The sequence below is a fragment of the Anser cygnoides genome, chromosome 1, assembly GCF_040182565.1.
Source record: "Anser cygnoides isolate HZ-2024a breed goose chromosome 1, Taihu_goose_T2T_genome, whole genome shotgun sequence".
NCBI lineage: Eukaryota > Metazoa > Chordata > Aves > Anseriformes > Anatidae > Anser > Anser cygnoides.
In genome coordinates this window covers 58,988,633-59,011,361 of record NC_089873.1, presented here as the reverse complement: position 1 = coordinate 59,011,361, position 22,729 = coordinate 58,988,633, and the positions used below count along the sequence as shown (strand labels likewise).

At 41.6% G+C, this 22,729-nt stretch overlaps 1 protein-coding gene across 5 annotated transcripts; it reads left to right on the top strand.

The window, feature by feature from the left end:
- Nucleotides 1–122: 122 nt before the first annotated feature.
- Nucleotides 123–21,832, top strand: C1H12orf75 (chromosome 1 C12orf75 homolog). 5 transcript variants are annotated; one of them, XM_048053022.2, is made up of 6 exons: nucleotides 123–279; nucleotides 7,519–7,543; nucleotides 13,773–13,808; nucleotides 14,860–14,939; nucleotides 15,746–15,781; nucleotides 17,129–21,832. In XM_048053022.2, the coding sequence occupies exons 1-6, from the start codon at nucleotides 237–239 to the stop codon at nucleotides 17,158–17,160; spliced, it is 252 nt and encodes an 83-aa protein (XP_047908979.1). In that variant the 5' UTR covers nucleotides 123–236; the 3' UTR covers nucleotides 17,161–21,832. The 5 variants fall into 5 exon arrangements, with proteins under 5 accessions (XP_047908979.1, XP_047908877.1, XP_047908928.1 ...); XM_048052971.2 differs by having other exon boundaries at nucleotides 124–279; nucleotides 17,126–21,832; XM_048053202.2 differs by having other exon boundaries at nucleotides 124–279; nucleotides 15,741–15,781.
- The last annotated feature ends 897 nt before the right edge of the window (nucleotides 21,833–22,729 follow it).

Here is a 22,729-nt window from a genome sequence, read left to right as displayed (position 1 = left end):
GCCGGCGAGGTGCGAGAGGGATTTCCTCGGGGATGCGCGGCGCAGGGGCCGGCTGTTTCCCGGGCGATGGGTGGGGAGAGTAGGAGGAGTAGGAGGAGGAGGAGGAGGAGAAGAGGAGGAGGAGGAGGAGGGGTCCCCGCGGCTTTATCTCCCCCCCGGCTCCGCCCGCCGCCGGCTGCCTCCCGTCGCCGCTCAGCTCCGCACCGCTCCGCTCCGCACCGCTCCGGGCGGCGCCCATGGGCTGCGGCAACTCCACGGCCGGCGGCGCGGGCGGGCGAGGTAGGGGGGCGGCGCGGGGGTCGGGGGGCCGGGGACGGGCGGGGAAGGCGCCCCCCAAGCCGGCTGTGGGGTGGGGGCTGCCCCGGCCGGGAGCATCCTGCGCTGCCGGCCGCCATCCGCCTCCCCCCGGGGATGGGGGCGGTGTGCCCCGCCGAGGGCACCGCGGGTTTTAGGGTCAGCGCCGCGACCGTGAGGGTCCGGGGCTGCCAGCCCTGTCCCCCTTTGGTTCCCTGTGAGGCCACTTGTGCCCCTTGGGAAGTGGTTTCGTGCCCCCTCTGCCCGCCCGAGGGGCCGGGGACGTGGCGAGCCCGAGGTTCTGTGCCCGTCGGGGTGTGGGTGCCCCTGGCCGGGCCCTCCGGTCGACCCCGCTCCTTCCCCCCCGTCTAAAAGGGAGGGGAGAGCTGGGCAGGCGGCGCGGCTCTTCGTCCTGCCCCCGCAGAAGGGAAAATGTATGGAAATAATAGTGGGCATACGCCGTATAATTACAAATACGAGCATTTATAACTCGTTTTTCATCCTGACTGCACCTGGCAAACAGTGCTGCCTAATTAAATTCCTGCCTTAAGTCTCTCAGCTGTATTTATTAAATCCGTAACCTCCTGACAATGCACAGCCAAATAGCGGCCAGGCCAGGGAGACCTGCTGGGTCTCAGCCTCTTGCCGCGTTGACTTGCTCTGACAGAGCTGTGGTGTGCCTTGGGTGATGGTAGGGCCGATGTGTGGCACCGACACGTCTCTGAGCGTGAGCGGCAGTGACTCCTGCAAGTTGTAGGCTTGTGTGGTGTGCTGCTGTTCTCCCTGAACCCCGCGCTTTGTGCTCACAGGGGGAGGCTTTTCTGCTGTTATTGTTTACTTGGTTGCTGTTAAATGCTGATAAATGAGGTATCATGTATGTATCGGAAGCCTCTCTTGAGGCATGACCTTCCAGCACTCTTGTCAGGGCTGTCACATTTGCAAACGTGTTACTTCTCTCCTGCTAGTTGGTTCCTGCATTGCCATGACTGGAAGTTGTTTCCCAGCTCGTCCACTGTAGCTTCATAGCAGGGACGATGCTTGTTCACATCCCACATTTGTTTGCTGGGTAAAAGCACCAGAGCAACTGTCAGAGCAGCTCAGAGGAAAATACTCATTTTGGGCTGGTTATTAGTCACTTTGTGATAGCGTCTCCGGCACCGTTGGCCTGGCCACCGCATAACGCTCCTAACAGGGCACCAACAGGTGAATGCTGAATAGGCTAACTCTGACCATGGTGGTGTTTAGTGAGTTACTCTGAGCTAAAAGTTTGTTGGTTTAAATAAACATGTCTACAGCTGCTTTAAAGGCAGCTATTTTCAACAGGTGTTGGCTTCTTAAAAGATTTTCAGTGAAAGTACAGCCCCTTTGGTAATTCTTCTTGCCTGTGCTGTTACTCACAAAATACTTCAGCTTGTATTTCATGGCAACCTCTCGCATACTCTTTAGAAATAGTCCATAGGTCTCCAGTAGTTTAGCATAGGCTAAAATAACAATGCCGTGTAAAATCCACATTCAGTATACTGTAATTTTTACTGTTACACTGATAGACCTTTCCAAAGCAAGTATAGGTCTGAGAGGTCCAGGTCTGCTCCCAGTTTCACCAGGGTAAGTCAGGAATGGCTGCACAGTCTGTGGTGTTACAGTCACCAACATCTGGTAGTAGAATTAAGTTCACCATCTACTAGTTAATTTTTTCTTCAGTTTAGCAGTCCTTACATAGCGAGTCTGTAAAACTAAAGTAATTTTATGTAGGGGAAGATGTATCATTTTTAATCCAAATTCTAGAGCTTTTAAGAAAAGTCTAGTTCTCAACATCTTACCAAAAGACACGAGTACAGCATGAATACAAATTAGTTTTGTGGCTTGCACAGCATGACTACGTCTTCAATGGTGAAGTTATGACTATTCTACAGTCAGTAATGTCAAAGCTGGAGGTGCATAACATATAATTAACCTGTAACACTCTGTCATATTATATGACTAAGGATAATATTATAGCATACTTCACAGAACAGAGTAGACATGGGTTATGCTACTCCCCATTTTCTTCCTCTGGTAAAATTTCTGTTTTAGCCTGACGAGATTTTTCCTAAACAGACACGTATATAATGATAGTTCAGCTAATGATATTATCTTCTGTTGCATGGCTGGACTGACATCAGAGGAGCTATCAGCCCTATGGTCTGCAAGACCTAAACTAATAGACATGATCTAGAATAGCATTTCTGTCTGTGGTGCAGCACTCCAGAATACCAATATAATTGACAGAGCCCAGCTTTTCCTTCCAGAGCAACAGACAAAAGGATTTGAGGCCTAAAGGCTCCTCAGCTGAGAAACGGTGACTTGTGTTATCTGAGCAAACTGATGCAAACATATCCTTCTTATAACCACCAGCTGTTTTAAATGTTAGCTATGGATTACATTTATTTGAAAAAATCCCATTAAAGTTTTTATTAGCACATAACAATTTTGTTAGCAAATTGCTATTTTCCTGATGTTTTGTTGTCTCATATATCCTTCTTTCATGTTATTTCCTGATGTTTCAGAAACTCCAAAGGAGCTCTTCTTTTTTGGTCTTTAAAAAAAACCCATGCCCTTACACATTAATTTCCTTCTTTTCTGGGCTAAGGCATTTCCCTTCATTCTAGTGTTGCTTCACTAACAATTTTTTAACTGCCTCCTTCTTTCTATATCAATTGTAGTAGCAATGACAGCGCCTTAAATTATGGTACTCAGTGGAGGCTGGCAGTCTAGCCTTGATTTAAATATACAGACAAGCTGTTACTCTGTGGGAAGCTTAAAATACTGCCAAATTACAATGAAGGAGAACTTTCACACCAAGTTTATAGAGACTTACTAACTTCAGATTGGTGGAATACCCAGGAAACCCCTCTGCCATTCTATTTAAAGCAATTTTTGAAATTAATGTTTGATCAGGTCATGTCTGTGTACCAAACTGCCAACTGATGAGTTGAAGTAATTGATTTCAGGTACATTGATTTAATTCTACCCTCAGTTACACTGAGTTAGATCTAGCATAACTCCATTGAAGTTAGGAATTGGTTCCATGTTTGTGGTTTTTAGAGCCAATGAGAAGGGAAAAAACAATAGAAAACTCATATGTAATCTTGTGTTATATACGTGTACATGTAATTTTATTTTTTTTTAAATTTGATTCTTATTACCATTTGGAGTATTTGCAAGAAAATATTGTATGAAAATGTTGATTAGAAATTAATAGGAAAATCATTCATAGTCTGCTCTAAAGCTAGATGTTGGCATTTTTTGCATCCATGTTTTTATTGATGTAAGTGGTTGCCTCTCATCCTTCTTCTGTTTTTCTGATTTTTTTTTTTTGTCTTCCACATTTGGTCATGATGCATGCCTCAGTATAGAGCAACATACTTTGTGACTATCAGTTTCTCTCAAACATTTTTGCATTTGTCCTGCAATTACTGAAATTCTGCAGGGATACAAGTAACAAGCTGCTTTTGTTTTGAAAGTGCAGACCCCCTCTCACTGAATGGAAGATGCTTTGTGATGATACGTATTTGTCCTTCTTCTTTTGTGACTGTTTTAACGTTATGTTTTGTGAGGGATCCCAGCTCCACCATTCTAGACAAAATGTTTTTCTCCTGTAATCACTCGTGTTGAGAGTGATGAATGTGTGAATGTGCCTCGTTTATTCTGCAGGCTGCATTCCTCCTCCTCTTCCTGCAGCTGTGAAGTGCTAAAATGCACCCATGGTCTTACTGGTAGATGTATAAGCAGAGGGGTCAACTCAGTACTTCTTTATTTGTTATTATTCTGGCTACCCCCAGTCTATATCTGTGATTAGACAGGCTTGGGAAGTTCCTAGAGAAGTGGGTGGAATAAGGCTAGGCAGTCTACAGAGTTCAGCTATATCATTTAGAGTTCTGCCAGGGAAGAAATGTGGTGCCTGTTGCAATTCCTCAGGTTCCAAGTCTTCCCAGCAGGATACCAGAGAGGGTTCAGCTCTCTTCACTGCTATTGCCTCTACTTAGAGCTTACCCAGTAGCCACGTTGCAAAAACAGCCTTGGGGGGCCCAAACCAGCAGTAGTCTATTAGACAAGGTTTGTGGGGTCAAGTGCTACCTTTTTTTAGACCAAGCTGATGTAGTTGGAAAAATGAATAGCCTTTCAAAAAAGGCTTTTTTCAAGTCGTATTTTTATAACATCATGACTACAAGAGCACTAAGTTTTGCAGCTGTGAAATAGCTATGCACTGTTTGGGAACTGATAGTAAGCAAGGTACTTTTGCTGAACTTCTGGCAGGAGGAACTTGAGAAGCTATAAAATAATGTCTTGGTTACTAAACATGGAAGAGTTAGAGAAACATATCAGTGAAGTAACAGCAGTGAGGGTGAGTGGGCTGGACTTTGAAAACAAACACAAGTCTGTATAAACTGTGATGTTATTGGATCCATTACAAAATAAAAAGCTGTATGTAAGGGGTGTTCTCCCTAATGAAGAAATCTTATTAGTTTTTACGTAGAGATAGTTATGGGCTGAGTTAATGTTCATTCCTAAGCTCATAGCACTTCCAGCAAGAAAACGGCTTTGTGAACTGGAACCACTTTCAGGTCTATATCAGATACTTCAGTGGAACCCAACTGAATTTGGACTAAGTTCTTGTTTCACTTTTGCTAGTGAAAGTGAGAAATAACCCTACTGAAAGCGTGATGGAATCCCATCAATGGTAGTGAGGATAACCTAATTCTTTGTGCTTATAAAAACAATAGGAAACAAGCCAATAAAAATGATCTTTTAAAAAGTGATTTTGTTTTCATCATGCTTAGTTCATTGTGTTTCTGTGTGAGGTGCATTTCAAAAAGTTGCAATGAATTTCTGCTGTGGTACACCCCCCTAATGTCAAAGGAAACGAGTGCTGCAAATTGGGAGTGCTAGGGGCACACCTCTGTTCTCAAACACATTCACAGCCATGTGGCTCTACATGAAGACCAAGCTGATCAGTCTGAGAGACAGCTCCTGTCCCAGCATGCTCGTAAGGTCTGCCTGCCAGGTAGATGTCTTAGGATGAGTGCAGCCCTGTGTCCAGAGCTTGTTCCTGTGCAGAGTACTGCAGTTTGCTGTGGGCAGCACACTTAGCACATGGGTACTGCACTGAACGTGAGCATGGCATCAAACAAGGGCATGGCATTGAAGTGTGTTTGGCAGTTGACTGAAACCTGACTATCTCCATACAGAATTGCAGCTGTCCTGTAGACATGCAGTTCTTTCCGCCCAGTTAAGGTTTCAGTTTGCTTATCAAACACTTTTGGTATACTTCCTGCACAGAAGGTGTTATAAAATTTTTAAACCAAGACCCAAAGTGCTGAGAGCCCTGGCTCAGACTCAACAAAGGCTCAGCAGAGGCTTCACAAAGGGCTCTGAACCTTTTTGGAGAAATCGGGTTTGTTTGCAGTGAGCTTAGGTTGAGGTGAGAAAATGAGAAAGTTGTGGTTCTGATGCAGAACACAAGAATGGTTTCTTCTGAAAAAAAAAATAAATAAATCCTGCTAGCTATAGCAATGGGTCTAGACTTTTCAACATGTGAGCTGCTGCTGATGGCTGGGCTCTGTCTGGATGCCCAGGGTGGTGCCCTGAAGATACATAGCTGAGCTAACTCTGAACGAACTAGCCTGGGTAGCAGAAGACATCTTCCCACCTCAGCTGAGATTGAGGTTTGCAATGCAAACTGCCCATCTGGTCACAATTAATTTGGAGGGTTTACAGATAGTATCATGTAGATGTGCTTCTAGAGCCAAAAATTCTCAGAAGGCTGTCTGGTAGAATGAAGTGTGAGAGCTCAGGCCTGAGCTTATCATGCATAGTGCTTCCAGCTTAATGAAGAGTACCTTTGATACATATAGCTCTACTGAGATTTTGCTGACTCTGCAATCAATGCCAACAAAAGAAATGTGTATGGTCATACAAGATGAGTCTGTTGTTGCTGGGAAAAGGAGGGATGGTCAAGTAATAGGAACCGGGAATGAAATTATGCTCAAGAGTTAGCTATAAAGAGAAGTTTCCTGCAATTCAAGCTGTCCATTCAGGTAGGTACTGCTGAAAGGCCTTGCAGGACTGTCTCTTCCTCCCTGGGTTTAAAATCAGGTCAGGGAAGGCATACTCTCATACATCAGAGTGCAATGAAGGATGTTTGCTCTTCAAGGATATTTTTCAGCAGCAAAAATAAAGTTTTCCAAGAAATGAAACACCATGGCTGGAAAAAAAAATACCTCTAAACCCATAAAAATCTTCTAGATTGGCAACTGTAGTTTCTTCAGAGTGAGCTCGGATAGTCTCTTCCAGCTAAATACTGAGAGGAAAGGGAAGAAGAGAAGTGAAAGGTTCTCTGTCTACCCTAGCCTGTGTAATTAATAGAAGGGATAATTTGCTGGTTACTCAGCTGAACGACATACCAGCAATAGCAACGTGTCATTAATAACTTGGGAGGAACAGGAAGGAGTTCGTACTTGAGTGCATGTTCCTCTCCCAGCAAGAAGCATCTGAGTCACCAAAAAATCAATCACTGAAATCAGGCAGCCTAGATGTAGCTTTTGTCTTTTTGCTTTTTTTGTTAAATAGCAAGATGAATTAAGGGGTGGTTGATCTATTTAGATGTCTGGGGCTTTGGATGGATGGTGTCCCAATGTTTATATTATTTCTGTCTAGTTGTTTTATAAAACCTTGTTTATCTGACAAGAAGAATGGAGCAGCGTTTACACACGTAGTGCCAAATCTACAACTGGATCAAATGGCATGTGCACAAAATTAACAGGCATTTGGGAGTAACTGCTTGGTTAGCTGCGGCCAGTTTGTAACAGACAAAACCACCAGAGGACTGAGCAAAGTGAAGCATAAAAAAAATCAGGAAGATGAATGTTATGTTGCTCTCATCCTGAGTGACTGCAGCTGGGCACTGGTCCACTGCACCATCATTTCACCCTCTGAGAATCTGGCCCAGGTGTAAGTATGACAGACTTAAGGGCTAATACAGATAATCATTAAGGATAAACTAGATAATCATGAGAAATCTGTTCTCTGACAATAGAAGATGCCTGTTGCTATATCTGCCTCTTTTACAGCACATGTAAAGAAGTTGTTTAGGACAGAAAGGCAGAAAAACGTTTACTGTACTATCAGTTTGTTTCAGGATTATGCCATTATCTTGTAAACATACACTTTTTTTTTCCATTCTAGGTGCCACAGGGACTACTAAAGATGTGTAAGTACTTGCGCTACCTTTTCAAACATGTAACCATGGACTTATCTTCAGTCCTACTAGCCTTATACTGGATTTAGTCATTGTAATGATTCATCTGGCTCCTGATATGCAATCAACAGCACCAGATGCTTATTGTCTTTAGTGACAGCTTCCATCTCCTCAAAACAACCTCACGTCTTGTTTATTATTCTGCAGATTCCTTCCCCTTTTATTTCTCTAGCAGAAATCTCTTTTCTTAGCCTCTGTTGAGAGAGTTGTCTTCCAGAGGTGGTCATGTTTACTTCAGACTATTCTTCCCTGTCATATACCAGTACAGCTTTCTCCAAAGGGCATGCTATTGTATGAAGTGACCACATAAATTTCCACCATGCCCTGTGAGAGATTTAATGAGCCACTCAAGCAAAACTCCCCTCTTTGCCAGAGACCTAGTAATCCATCCAGACTTCCTTTAGAAAACACCAACCTTCCCTATTTAGCTGCAGATGAGATCTTTAGCTAGTGAAGGTTATGACCCTTACCTTTTCCACATTGAAGATAATATCTATCAGCTCCTTTTTCTGTCCCTTATCTTTGATGTTGAGGAGCAGTGGGCAGCCCTACCCATCCTGTTTTTCTCCAAACGTGGAAGGCCTGAACCTCTGTTGTCCTGCTGCCTCTCACCAACTTCTGGTTTACAGAAAAACAGCAACAAAAGATCAGCCTTTGTCAACCCATTTTTCATTTGCTGATGCAAAAATTTGCAGGAGCAGCTTTATTCAGCTATAAATCTATTTCCCTATCAAAGGAAACATTAAAGAAGTCATCCCGAGGTCTTGCCTTCTTTTTCATATAATTGTTATTTGCCACTAGAGTTTGAGCCTTAGGGACCGGGTAAATATTTTCATATTATGCAATAAGGATGTTCTTCGGTTTTATTTACTTCATTTAAAACAACTACTCTTAATTAGTCGGAAGAAACCTGGAGCAGAAATAAGGGCTGTCAAGTCAGATAAATGTGGGGAGAGAAGAGCGTAACAACAGGCTTGTCCTTGCTATTACAGAGCGTGGCTGAGAACTAAAGACAGGTCTTGCTTGGCGGATGAGTCCTGTTGTCACAGATACTCTTGAGATCTATTACCCATGTAATCTGTTTTCTGGATTTACAGTCTCAGACAATAAATAAATTACAGAAGGCAAGCTTATGAGGAACCTCCTCTTGATATAGCCTGCAGCACCCATGCCCTCAGTACTCTTAGATAAACAAAACCACCATTTTCAATTTATATTAGGGTCGTCTTATATTGTCCAGGCAATTGAGATAATTTAAGTGACTGACTTAGAACTGCATTTGTTTCTTTGCTCTTTGGTAATTTTAAACTTCAAAATCACAAGCACCGTTCAATTAAGAATGTAGTAGGCATGTTTCTGTGCCTGAATGTGTCAGCACATGTAGATCTGTGTTTTTATGTGCAGAAATGCTTGTAGGGCTGGGACTTCAAGACTTAAGCTGGGAAAATACTACTTATTAGCGATAGATCCTCTGTCATGTTTCAGAAAAGTATCAAGATAGCTTAGAAAAAACTAATTACTAGTGCAGACTTCAACAAGGGGAAGGGGTCAGTCCCGGAACCATTACTCATTCTGATAAGTACAGTGGAGCCAGCCGAACAACCCGTGTGAGTAATAGCATGATTGAGCCTTCTAGTCAGACATTAACAGATCTGTGTTTCTAATGAGGGAGAAACAGCAGTGATGACCAGAAAAGCCCTAGATCAATCATCCTAATATTTAGCAGCAGATTTTTTCAAAGGAAGTAAAAAACCAGAAAAAAGCTATTTTAGTCATATCGGCTGTGGTTGAGAAAAGCGATCGTGTGCTCACTTGCATCATACTCTTCAGTACAGGATCCAGTTATTTTAATTCAAAGGATTTCTTGTTCCCTGATGGCGATTCATTACAACTCCAGGAGCCAGGTGGATTGAGGGAGGACTGGATCCTGCTCAGAGCCCTCCCAGGTAACTACAGAGAAGCTTTTTTGCCCTCTGAGACTTGAGTTGCTCCACTAGTAAACTGGCAACGGTGGTACGGTCTTCCTATGCAAAGTGCTCTGAGGTTGAGGTCTGCGCAACGACAAAAAGGGTGTATGATCTGGGAATGTGATCTCTTCCTGTATACTCCAGCCCTCAAAAACCTGTCACCCAGCTTCAGCCAACTGACATACTAAAACAAGTACACTGTGGTAACTGGGAAAGTTTGGATATAAGAGGGGTAAAGTATGTACTACAGACTAATGCAATGCCTATTGTATTCAGAATGTGCCTGGGTTCGGAAGAAGATTAATAGCAGTAGGAAGGAAAGGACACAATTCAAAACTGTTTCAAAATATTGGGAAGAAATCCATCAAATACAAATGACAGTCCCTTGGTCCCAAGAAAGACTGTGAAACTAAGGTGACGAAATCTGTTGCTTGTGCAAAGTTTAATGAATTATTTCTGGCGGGACTACTGAGTACTGCTAGAAGGAGCCTGTATAATGCCAGAGTTCAACACGAACAAAGTCATAAAAACTGAGATAAGAAAAATGTGGATGGAGTGAATTAATGTGAATGCCTGTCATTTGATATTTAAAAGATTATGTGAAAAATGGCAGCTTTTTTGCCATCAAATGGGCATAGGACTGATGGATGTAAAAACTGACAGCTGGAGAACTAAGAATATTTTTCAGACTTAAGAGGGTGACTGGAACCCTCCTGGGACAGACAAATCCTTACCAAAAGAAACATTTCTTCTAGCCGAAAATAGATGCTGTTATAGGGATTTGCTATTAAATCTGCCTACCAGCTACAGGACTCCACCTACGCCACCTGCTGAAAAATGTGATCTCAGTTCCTTTGCAGTAGATGTCAACGGCATCTGAGAGCAGATGCAGTGACACTGCAGCAGATCAGTGCAAAGCGCATCAGGCTGTCTGGTCCAGCCTGTTTAGTTCCTTTTGCCATCCATTCCTGGGGCAGAAAGGCTTATCATAGCTTGCTGTTCCTGGAGAACACTGTAAGTGGAGGCTCTTTGATGCAAAGAGAGATATTTAAAATTTATATTTTGTGCTTTCTTCTCTAAGAGGAAACTAGAGACTCATTAGAGGGACAGGTCGTGGGAGAGAGAAGGAGAGGTTGTGCTGAACTCCTGCATCCTCTGTGAGTCTGGGAGACGTGGCGATCAGAGCACTGCCCAAACCAAAGGATCTTCCTTCCATTCTCATTTCCACACAGTCAAGTGTCACCGTTGCAGTGCAGCTCCCCGGGGCCACCTCTGTTCATGAAGTGTGAGCACAGAAGCAGCAGTGGTCCATCTGCCTCAGCTGGCACCTCGAAATTTGAACATGTGAAATCAGTGGGCACTTCTTGAAATGGTGCCTTAAACTACAGACCACAGTGTGTGAAGGCAAGAGATGCACAAAAATGTGTAATGTATACATTGGAGCAGCTCTCTTTCCCCTGCTACTTAGAAATGAGTCCTCAGAAAGATGGAAAATGGCTTCTTCCTTCAACGTCACCACCAGAATTTTTTGTTCTTCTCCTCTCACGCTTCCACATTCCTCCTCTCTGTTCCCTCCTTCTCTCCCAGCAGCAATATGACCGATTGCACCCAGTCGTAACTCAGCCCAAGAGCTGTGGCCTGCTCAATCCCAGACTATTTGCTATTGAGCATTTAAGGGAAAAGGGATTGTAAAATTAGACTTTGATTTGTAGCTATTAAGAGGAAAGGAGGAAAGCAAAATGTTTAAAAAAAACCTAGCCTGCCTAATGATAGACCTGGATAATTTGTTTTGGTGAGAGAATGACAGTAATGGCCCAGTGATGCCCCGTTACAGAACACTGCTAGAACAGAACAAAATAGTCCTGTTGCCTAGTAGAGGCTTTTTTTAAACATTGACATTAATTTCCTGTTGGACAATATTGATTATTATTCTTACAACTCCATTTTAGTGGCTTTGAACTGTTCATGAAGTTATCAGTGCTTTTAAAGGATTCTTTTCTCTGGATAATGGTTAATCTGGATTATAGAAAACGTTTCCAGTTGTATGAGAAAATCAATCCTGTGACATGTTTGGTTGGTTCAACAGAAATGATTGTTTGTGATCTTCTGTCACCCAAGGTCCCTTTCTTAAAGTGCTGTCATTTTATTATTTTTTTTACTAAAAATATACATCTCATTCCTACCCATTGATATACACATTCTTTTCTATTTCTTCTGCTGCAACTGGCCCATACTAGGATAAAGCATCTTCGCAGCCCTCAAGGAAAGGGGTCTGTACGTTTTTTCTCTCCTGCTGCTTACAAGATGGCTGAGTGACTGAGGCCACGTGGTGGCAGAGGGGATGGGCAATGCCTTCTGAGGTGGCACTTGCTCCTCCAAACAGGAGTGGCAGGAAGACCAGAGAATAAGGAGTTTATTGCTCAGTGCCTCTTGAGTGATAAGACACAAGCAAAGACAGCAGACAAGGAGGCTCACCCCAGGCAGTGGTATGCCCTGTGTGAATATCTTTTAGGAAAACGTAGTGTTCTTAGATTTACCGCAAACCTCTGCTGTTTAAGGACTGGTATAACCATATCTGCTGTGCTGATGCATAAAGGATAGTTTATAATGTTCTGCTGCTTAGAAAGAAGATGTGTGAAATTATCTCCAATTTGTAGCAGTATTTTTAAGGTGCTTGCTATCTGCCCAGGAGAGTGCTGACTGAGGTCTAAGAGCCATCTCCCTGCATTTAAGGTTGTGTCTTGCTACCAGCTCTCGACACTTTGGGCAAAAGCCCCCTTGACTTCAGGGGTCAGTAATGGCATACAGTCCCGATTATTAAACAGTAGGCACACGTATCTTTCAGAACAAATAAATTCCTATAAGAAATGTCATACGTTATTGTTCAATGTCATAGTTCAGAAAAACCTTTCACAGCTACAGTATAGATTTAGCCCTAAGGCTGGGTAAAGGCCAGCTCTCAGTTTTGTTGCATGGGGAGCAAACCAGAAATTCATGGCTCAGCTGATGGTGGGGAGCATCTTTTCATTGCCCACATAGTTCAGGCAATTGGTCCCTAGCTGGGGATATCCAGGTGACAGTATCCAGGTGAACAACCCATGCACGAGCATTTGCACAGCAGAGCCCTCCTTGTGTCATGGTGCTCCCTTCCCTGTTTGCAGCCTTTCCCTGCTGCGGCCGCAGCTGTGGTAAGGTTGGGCAGGTGTCACCATTACCCCCGCTGTAGGGAAGGAGTGCAGGATGTCTGTGGATTTGACAGCACTCAAGTTGCTTTGCCTCTCTTTTTATTGCTAGGTTGATAGGTTGCAAGTCAAGCTAAAGAGCAGCAGCTGCCCTGATCCATACCCAGCCATGCATGCAGCAGAGCTCAAAGTCCAAATATTTAATCAAAGGCGGGTGGGTGGTTTGGGTGAAGGCTGGTGCTGGGGCACAGACCAAGAGCACAGCACAGGCACTATACCCACGGGTAGTAACAATACCATTTTTATCTTTTTACCACATGTGCCTTCATATCAGTGCTGATTACTTTATGCCCTGTGCTGGTTCAGCTACACTGGACAGTATTTCAAGCAGGGGAAGTCAAACCTTAGTGACTCCCTATTCATTTTAATCTAAGGGTAGAAGAGAAGTAATTGTCCATTACAAAGGATTAGTAACAGTTGTTTGATTTGCAAACAACTCTGACTTCAGTAGTAGCAGTACCTCACTTAACATAGAGGTTCTGTAGCACATTTTGGCACAGCTGCTGTGAAAGTTTCTCTTTCTTCATCCTCATTCCCATGCCAGCATGGATGGCCAGTCCCTTCCAGTCCTCTATTGGTGGAAGAACAGCCAAGGCTTGTTTCTGTTATGCATGGAGCCTTTATGTTCCTGTTATACGTGGAACAATGTTGGGAACAACATCCTTTCACTCAGGAAAGATGCTAATCTACCAGCTTTCAGCTCCCAAGCCTACTTTCAGGCATCACTGGAGGGGGCTGTGGAAAGTAAGCTGCATCTGTTCTCAATCCTTTTCTTTCTTCCATACAATAGATTGGAAAATTGTCACTATTTTTTTTTCCTTTGTGAGTGCTTTATTGAAATGTGGATGATCTGAATTAAGCTGGGATCACTAATAATCCCCTTCTTCCTTTGCCCCTGAATCTACCCAGATGGTGACAGAATATCTGAAAGAAGCTGTATGCTAATGTGCTCTATATCTTTTGGTGTTACAGAGCAGAAGAATCTGTATCAGATGATGACAAAAGGAGGTAGGTCCTGTACTGGCTTAATTTGGAATTGATTGCACTAAGTTTTGCTGCTGGCTGTACATCCTTCTTTTCCTCCTAAGCCCCACCAATGTCATCAGAGCAAAGAAAAGAGTAGGAAATCTCAGGTAGAACCCCAAATAGATGATAGTGCTCCACCCTGTTAGTGTGCTGGGGGAGGGAGCTTTGCAATAAGACAAACACATTATCTCACAGTTGTAGGTGATCTGGTCCATAATGTCCAGTGACCTCTGCCTTCCCACCGGCCCTGCCACAGATGGCATTAGCACCTGTGGGAGTTCTCCGCTGGGCTAGAAATTGAAGGGAAGTGTGACTCCATCATCAAACACACAAGAAATCAACTCAGATCCCCAGGGATGTGATTCGTTTAGTACTTAATGGGTCAGAGCAGCTACCTCCAGGCATGGCAGAAATTTTTAAGTCCCCCATTTTCCACCCCCTTGTGTCAGTCCCTGCTTTTCATACAGGTCTTAGAGCCAGAAAGTACACTCTGTAAGGGTATGAGAGGGAGAAGGTTGGGCCATGAAAATACCAAATACTATTATGTTTCTTTCTACTAACAGTCTTCTCCACATGTGGCCCTAAGGAGGGAGATGCAGATCCTGTTTATTAATGAGGAGAGGTGGAAGTGTTGTTTAATTGGTGTGCATTGTCTGAAGAGACTTGCTTCAGCGGTCTCAGTATTGGGGCACTGCTATCAGACTGACTGTCTGCTGGAATTGGTGTCTAGGAAAAACTGTGCAGGTGGGGTTTATTGTCACAAGACGGGTGGAATTTAATGAAAAATAATGGGAACTTGAATGAAATACTCATTTCACAGCCTTAGGTCCCACTTGTAAGTAACAGCCAGCCTCAGGAGTTTTTTTCCCCCCATAGCTGTGGGAAAGGAGGGCTCTTCTAAGGATGCTTGTGCAGAGGTGCATCCTCTCTGACCGTGCATGGTTTTTGTAATGTCATTGCGTGACACTGATGTTATAGGAAGAAGTGTTCCAATTAAGCTGTGTTGTTTCTTAATTTTTTTCCCTCAAATCAGGAACTACGGTGGTGTGTATGTTGGTCTGCCATCAGATGCGGCTGCCATGGTTTCCAGTCAGACGAAAGCTGCACCGAAAGGTATCGGAAGGTTGTGTATTGTATTTCTCCTGCTTTCTCAGTTTAATTTTATCTAGCAAGATGTATTTATCCTTTAAAAATCAATGATTACTTCAGACAGACCAACCAGCCTTGGTCCCTCTTGAGGCTGTGAGGCTATTTATAATCGTCAAAGTGATTGCTACCATTTATTTAAGTTCTAACATACCTACTTTTGTCGAAGGATCATAGAGCAGATGCTGCCAGAGTAGTACATTGTCTTCTGAACAGCTTCTTCATGCTCTGAGTGGTGTGAGAATTCAAAGAAAACAAAACCTTGTTAGGATTAAGAGGTTATGATACATGCACTTGCAGGGCCTTGGCAGTATTTTTAGATTTGAAGGTGTTTACTTGCATTGAGGTGAATTCCAGTAATAACAGTTAGTAAGTGCTTGCTTTCAGGTTTATTTCTGTTCTTATATGAAACCCAGTGCAAACTGTTTCTTTTCCATGTTATGTTTTTAAACAGTGGGAAAAACATTCATTTTATAGGTACTTAAAGACAAGTCATAAACATATTTATGAAATCGTGTAATATTTTTCAGATTTAATACAACAAAATGCCGCTGTCACTTACGTACACCACAGAGCTAAGTCACTGACTGGAGCTTCCAAAATGTGCTGCAAAACAAAAAAATGAAGAAAAATAACACTAGTTACCATAATAATAGTATTTGTCTTTGGAACAGTAGTACCTCTGTCGCATGCTTTGTTAAACCATGTTCTAAATTGGTTATATGTTACAATGTTTTAACCATCTTTACCTTTTGTTTTCTGATTAAGATTAGAAGGAAATAAACACAGCAAGATCCAAACAGCTGGAGGTATGGTATGGCTTAATTAACATTATGTCTTTGGGATGTATTAGTTGGAAAGAAACCAGGTGGTGATACTCCCTGAGATATGGGGTGGTCTGGGAATCGCCTGGTGGCGTTCTCAGCGGCAGCGTAACTCTTCTGAAGGCCAAACCAGGGTGTCAGTGCTGCAGACAGAAATCAGACAGTGGGTAAAGTCACCTTCTCGATGAGAAGTGTGAAGCAAGGGAGCCCCATATAACCTCATTTGGGAATGAATAAAAATCAGATGTCCTTGTGCTCACCTTCAACCACACCACAGCTGGTCCTGCAGCAGTACCGAGACAAAACGTTTCCCAGGAATAAAGAGTTTGCAGTCAGAATACTCCATTTTGGGGCCACTCTGATGAACAAAGAGAGGCACCCACAAAGTCACACACTGGAGCTTTCTTCCAGTTATGAGAGAATCTGTAGTGCTCCATTCTCTGCTGGCTGTGACAGGACAGGGAAAAATGATAGGCTCTATTTCTGAATAAAAGTTTCAACTAATTAATTAAAAGAAGTTTTTTTTTCTTTTCTTCGTGCCTGAAGAAAAACAAAACAATCTAATCTTCCATTCAGAATGTGAACTGAACAAACATTGGCAAGTGTTTAGCTGGTAGGGAGGGGGGATTATAAAGCTGCCAACGCTTTCCATAGAAAGAAAAAACGTTTCCTAATTTAGATGAAGAACCAGAAGCAGTTCTGGCTGGTCTCGGTGCTGGATGCAGGGCCAGCAGAGCAGAACATGGCTATACTTGTTGCTTTTAGTCATGGGAATGGTGAAAGCTCCCTGGGCTCTGCTAGGAGCACTCATATACAGGGAGACATGCAGTTGGTCATCACACGTAATTTCAGTAACCCAGCTGAGATGTCTGAGCTGGGAACATTGACACCCTTGATCTGAGCAAGGCCGAGGCACTTTCTTGGGGTTGAAGCTTTCCATTCATGGTCGATGACTGGAGTCTGAATTAATTGTTTAGGTGCTTTAATTGAATGCCTGAGGTTGGGTGGAATTGATCTCTTGACTTCTTTTTCTTTCTTTCTATTCAAAATAGTTGAAAGTGCATTTTGGCTTCATTGCTGTAAGATCAGGGAGTGGCTGCTGATTCAGGCTGCAAAAGCTTTGCACAGATGAACACCTTTAAACCTGCAAAGGGGCTTGTGAACTCCAAGAGTTTATGTGCTTGTGTGTCTGGAGGGCATATGCCACAAATATCAGCTTCTACCACAAACCTATTTCATGCTTTATGTATAGAGTTACTGTATAGCTTTACCAGTTCAGTTAAATCTGTTCATCCCTTTTTCTTTTTCTTTTTCTTTTTTTTTTTTTAGCAGTCTTCTGCAAAGACCATTTGCCAGTGCTTTAGCGAGAGTTGTCTTTCTGCTGAAGATTTTTGTATTTACATAGCCTTCCAGAGAGCAAAACAGATCAGAGCACCAAAAAATCTAAACTGTTGCAAGTTCCAACTACGGGTAAAGCTTAAAGTACAACATTGAATCAGTTTGCTATGATGGTTGCATTATGGAAACCTCCTGCTGTTCTCCAGTGAAAATGAAATTAAGGAACTCATGGTGGATGTTTCTGCACAAGAGCTAACTTTGATGATCTGCAACTTATTTCTCTGTGGCCATATTGCAGATTTCATCAGCTATCAGCTACGCTTCGTATATTTTCTCCAGCAATTTTTGATAGATTTTATATAGAAAATCATTACTCCTGTCCACTTAATAGTTCCTATGGTAGGTTCCTATAAATTTATTGTTAATTTACTTCAGAGTAATATATTTGACAGGTTTGCATCTTTTTGGTAATATTGCAAATTTTACTATTTTTGCTGTGAAAACTTTAGAATGAAATAAGTGTAAGACCATTGGGCTCTTTATAATTGCTACCATCACTTTTATACAGTGAAATTAATATTAGTGTTTAATTTTCACCTTTTAAAAAGATAATGCTCAAGGAAATTTATTTAAATAAGGACAGTGTATTTCATCATAATATGTATGTCTGTTTTTATTTTCTTCAGCTTTATCTCTTTTATAAAGCATTACGTGGAAAAAAATACTAATGAAACAAACTATTATGTTGTCTTCCGTTCTATGTGATATTACAGAAACATTTCCTTGCATAAGGATGAAGTGATGGTATTGTCAGAGATAACTGAACTAAACTCCAGTGTGGTGTCCTCTTGAAATGTAGGGGAGTTTTGATCTCTATTTGAGTTTTGTGTTCCTGACTTATCTCCTAGCATCTCAAATATGGAAAATTGTAACAGAATGAGTGTGGTTATTACTTCAGCAAATTGTTGTATTAAGTAATGGATGGGACACTTTAAAATTTGTTACATTTATAACAACTGCAGGTTCCTCACTAAACATAAAACAGATTGTACATTTCCATATAGCTGAACAAGTATTTAAACTGTTAAAGCATTTTACATAATTCTTTAGTCAAACTTTTTAATAGGCCATGATGTTATACGCTTAAAAAAAAATCCATATTCATGTTTTACAGTAGATCAGTGACCACTCTTAAAATTAAAAGAAAAAGCAAAATTTAGACATAAAGCAGTGAAACACTGAGAACCCTAAAATTCCTGCCCATTTCACCAGTATCTATTAAGACAAACAACAAATGGCTGTGATTTCCAGTATCTTGCACATCTAGTTTTAAAATATGTGGTAGTTTATATGGTGTGAGGTCTGTAAAAAGAAGTACTTAAAAGTACTCCATGCTTGCCCTCTTTTTAAGTGTTTGTGGCAATATTTACTGCTGTTCTCCAGAACACTGCTTCTTGCCTATCAACACTTTCAAGTCTCCAGCTCCGAAAGACAAATACGCAGCTCATACTTGACCCCTTCAACCTAGAACCAAGATGAAATTAACTTGAAGATTAAATATCTCAGTATGAATGAATGTCTGTAAATTACACTTGAAGACTCTTGTTCTTACAAGCCAAATTAATGAGAACTCAAATACCACTGGGTAATAAACACGTAGGTTTGCTTCCCACCTGCTTACGATAGCATAAGGATATAGTTTCCACATTACATGTTCCACAAATGGTTTGAACAGCACAAATTTATTTAGCAGAAATCAGTAAGGCCCATGTCTGACCTAACCATGTTTGCCTTTCCCAAAAGAAAAAGCAAAACACGAAAAAGCAGTTGTCCTAAGATGGATACATCATAGTTCAGCTAGTGCTCAAAATGATGATGATAGACACTACTAATCTCCCCAGTTATGTCCACTTCTATCCTTTGCTTGCTGGGAAGAATCATCAAAAAGAGGGACTGGGCTAAATTCAAATAGCACTTGTTCTACTGTTGACATCTGAACCCCATGTGTGGGCTGAGGAAAGTAAGTGGTGATCTTTAATGAATAGCTCCTAGGAGTTGGTGTTGGGACAGTTGCAAAGTACTTTTTCTTGTTTTACATCATCACCTAATTTTTCCTGTGCAGAGTTGCAGAGAAATGAGGAGCAAATTACAGAATTGGCTTCTTAATGATTCATCCCCTGAATGTGTGGGAGGTATGGTGGTTTCTTTCTTAATATTTTTGTTCCTCTGCATCTTTTCATCTCAAAAACTTACTGATCAACTGTCAAGTGTTTCAGTATCATGGGCTGAAGCCTCTGCAATAGATCTGCATTCATTTATGCAGGGCTGTACTCATCAAACTGAAGAGCTAGGGCCATGACCTTGTCTTAAATTTGCAGGCTCTTGTCTTTTGTTTTCTCAAGGACCTGGAGTTGTAGAAACTGTATGACAAGACAATGTATTCTGTCTTGGCCAAACTCCACTTAGGGAACTGATTTTCTGTTCATCAAAATTCCTCTATGGTGAGCCTCTAGCATTTCTTAAGCCTTTGCTAATAAGAGCACATGACATTTCATGGAGAAATGAGTAAACTCTTTCAAAACGTACGATCTATGGATATTTCTGTTAGGAGGAGGAACATAAAAGAGACCCTATATGCCAGATGACAGCTGTGTATTTGATGGCATCCTTGGAAGATATTTAGGCACTCAGTGATGGTTCAATGTGAGAATGCAAACAGAACACAAGAAGCCATTGAATGGCAGAGCTATTATTGAGGAATATACTTTGTTTTTTGTCAAAGTGTCTTGAATTGCCATTTGTTAAGAAGGGACATTTAAATGTTGGGGCTGTGATACTATTTCCTTTGCAGTTGTCACTCTTTCTCCAGCCAAAGCTGAGAAAGTATCTTTTCACTCTGGAAATACTTTAGCAAAGACAGTGGATTCAGGCTTTATAATCTCATATGCTCCAGTTTGGGATTATTTGACAGCTCGGAAATATTATGCTTGAAGTCACATAACTCAGCTCAGACAATTGAATCTTGAAAAATTCTATGCCACTAAAGCATAGGATTGAAACTAGTTTGTGATTAGCTTAAAAACAGTTCAGATTCTTACTGGATGGAAATTTTGGTCTTGTTGTGCAAACTATTCCACCTAGAAGACATCTGTTCCTTTGAATTACACTGATGAGACAGTTTATTTATTTTGTTTTTTTCTTAATGCAGAACCCGGGGCTTAGCTGTAAGGACTCAGCTTCTCAGTATCTGGGTGGTCCAGGTGGAGATGCTGTCCATCCTGTGTGTGCCATCCATGTTGCAGTGTAGTTCAGAGGATGTGGCATGGCTTTAAACTTCTGTGTTGCTCAAGCATTAGATCCATCACTAAGAGGGTTGCAGACAACCTGGTAAAACCCAGTGTAAAACATTACATAGAACTCAGTTAGGATTTATTCACTAGGAGTGAAATCCTCTCATAACAGAGTCAACACAAGGCTGAAGCTGCAGAAGAACGTAAAGTTGAAGTTTGTCTCTAATGGACGCAAACACGAAGTACTAATTTACTTGATTTCATCCTACATCTCTAGCAAAGGAGTCTGTGCTGTATCAGGTTATGGTTGAAATGGCATTAGTTTTTTTAGTAACTCACTAGCATATTGTTCTCTTTCACCCACACAAGTCTAGTGATTCTCAATAATCATGCTTCCTAAGCAGTTGGTGAGTCACTACAGATCTGTTTTCTGCAAAGTAGCCCTCTGTTTTGTTCCCATGGTGATCAGAAGTGACAATTATTACAGACTGCTACTACAGTTCCTCTATTGCCTGTTCCCACTAAAGAAGCTCTTATCTGCTTATAGTTCCTTGGAGTTTTGCAGTACAGCATCATCACTTCCTATTGACAGCAATTTGAGCACTTCAGGTGAATTGGCTTTGTGGAGAACATGCTGGAGGAGGGTGATTTGTGGAGTATTTTTGTTTTGCAATGCATTTAGAAACATACCAAGAAAATAATGGCTCTGTAAACTTTCCACAAAGCAATGGTGCGCCAGTATTGCAGGAAATCTTTTGAGGCTGGGCTAAATGGTTCAACTTTTATTTTAACACCAAACGTGCAGATAACTTAGATTAATCATAATAAGAGCAATTTCATTTTACGTGATCTGGCAATTTTTGCTGTAATGTTAGAGTTTTCAAACATAGGAATATTTACCAGACAGCAGAAACCTGCCTGTGAGTGTTTAGAATGGCTGTTACCCACGCTGTAGGAACTCATGTATACATGAGCACTTAACCTGATCGTGAGCAAGTGCCTATAGGTGAAGATAGGACCCTGCCTGTGAAACTGATCATTCCATGAAGCACAGTGGAACTTCTTAAACCAAGTCTCATTAGCTTAACTGTACTGAGGAAAGAATGAGAAAGATACCATGGGGTGGAGCATGCATGAAATGGATTTAGTGTGCCAGAAAGGAAGAAGTCCATGGGAGGAAGAGGATTATATTATTATGCAGTAAAGATAGATGCAGAAGGAGGTTAGGAACTGAAAATGACGTAAAAAAGGAAATAGTTTAATTAAGTATCTGCTCCGTTTCTCTGTGATTCTCATCTGTTGAAAATATAGCAAGAAGTAGACTTCTCTTTTTTTTTTTTTTTATGCCCAACGTAATAAGTCCATGAACCTTATATGTCCTTTTGTGTGGTACTAGGATATATAAATATCCTACCTTCTCTTTCAAACTGTGTTCCGTTTGCTTACATCTCTCTATGCAGACCTGAGCTTCTAGTTGCTTTGGAAGTTTACACCATGTTTGAAAAACAACTTAGTAGGCTGAGAAAATACACAAGATGTAAAAATCATTAACAGGTACAGTACAATAATAGATTATAGAACATGCAGAAAAGAAACAAGAGCTTAATCTGAAAAACAAAGCAGAGTTAGAAACAAAGCTTTGGCTTAGTTATGATGTATTTTACATGTCTCATAACCAATGGATCACTATGCAAGTGATTAGTTTGGATCACAGCACCCTTATCAATGTTCTGGGAATTAGCAGCCCACTTACAGAGTTCTGTTTCTGGTCTTTGATTCCAGTGTTAAAGGAGAGGGCAGTAATGTGAAAACCTAAATTCCACCCTTAGCCATCATTGCCCATGTTTTATTTGCCAAATCTCAGTGTTGGCTGCAGGATGGCTTCAGCTCTATAAAAGCTAAGCTCATTGGGTTCTTACTGTGAGACTATGATTCAGAGCAACATGTTAATTGGAGACAGGTCATTTTCAATAACTGTTTTGTGGGGGATGCCAGACTGGAGGAAAATGTAAGACTTTATTGGAGCTAAAGAGGTATTCAAGTTTTGGAGAGAGTCCATGTTGTGTCACTACCAAACTCTACTTGACAGAACACAAACATAGCACCACATTCATAAATAAATAAAATCTGAGAGGTAACGCACACCTTTCAGCTTCAATCTATTATCATATTTATGGTTATGTATTACTGGACACTGACCACAACTTTGAGCTGTGAATATCTTCTGCCAGCTAGGTTTGTGTTCCCAAAATGTTATTGCAGTAAGAAAAAAATTTGGAAGGATTCCCACTACCTGGTTTTCCAT

Excerpts from the sequence above, each read along its gene's own strand:
- C1H12orf75 (XM_048052920.2), top strand. The coding sequence starts at position 237 with ATGGGCTGCGGCAACTCCACGGCCGGCGGCGCGGGCGGGCGAG. Across the intron at positions 7,544-13,772 it reads ACAGGGACTACTAAAGATGT|AGCAGAAGAATCTGTATCAG; the intron begins GTAAGTACTTGC and ends TTGGTGTTACAG. Across the intron at positions 13,809-14,859 it reads TCAGATGATGACAAAAGGAG|GAACTACGGTGGTGTGTATG; the intron begins GTAGGTCCTGTA and ends CCCTCAAATCAG.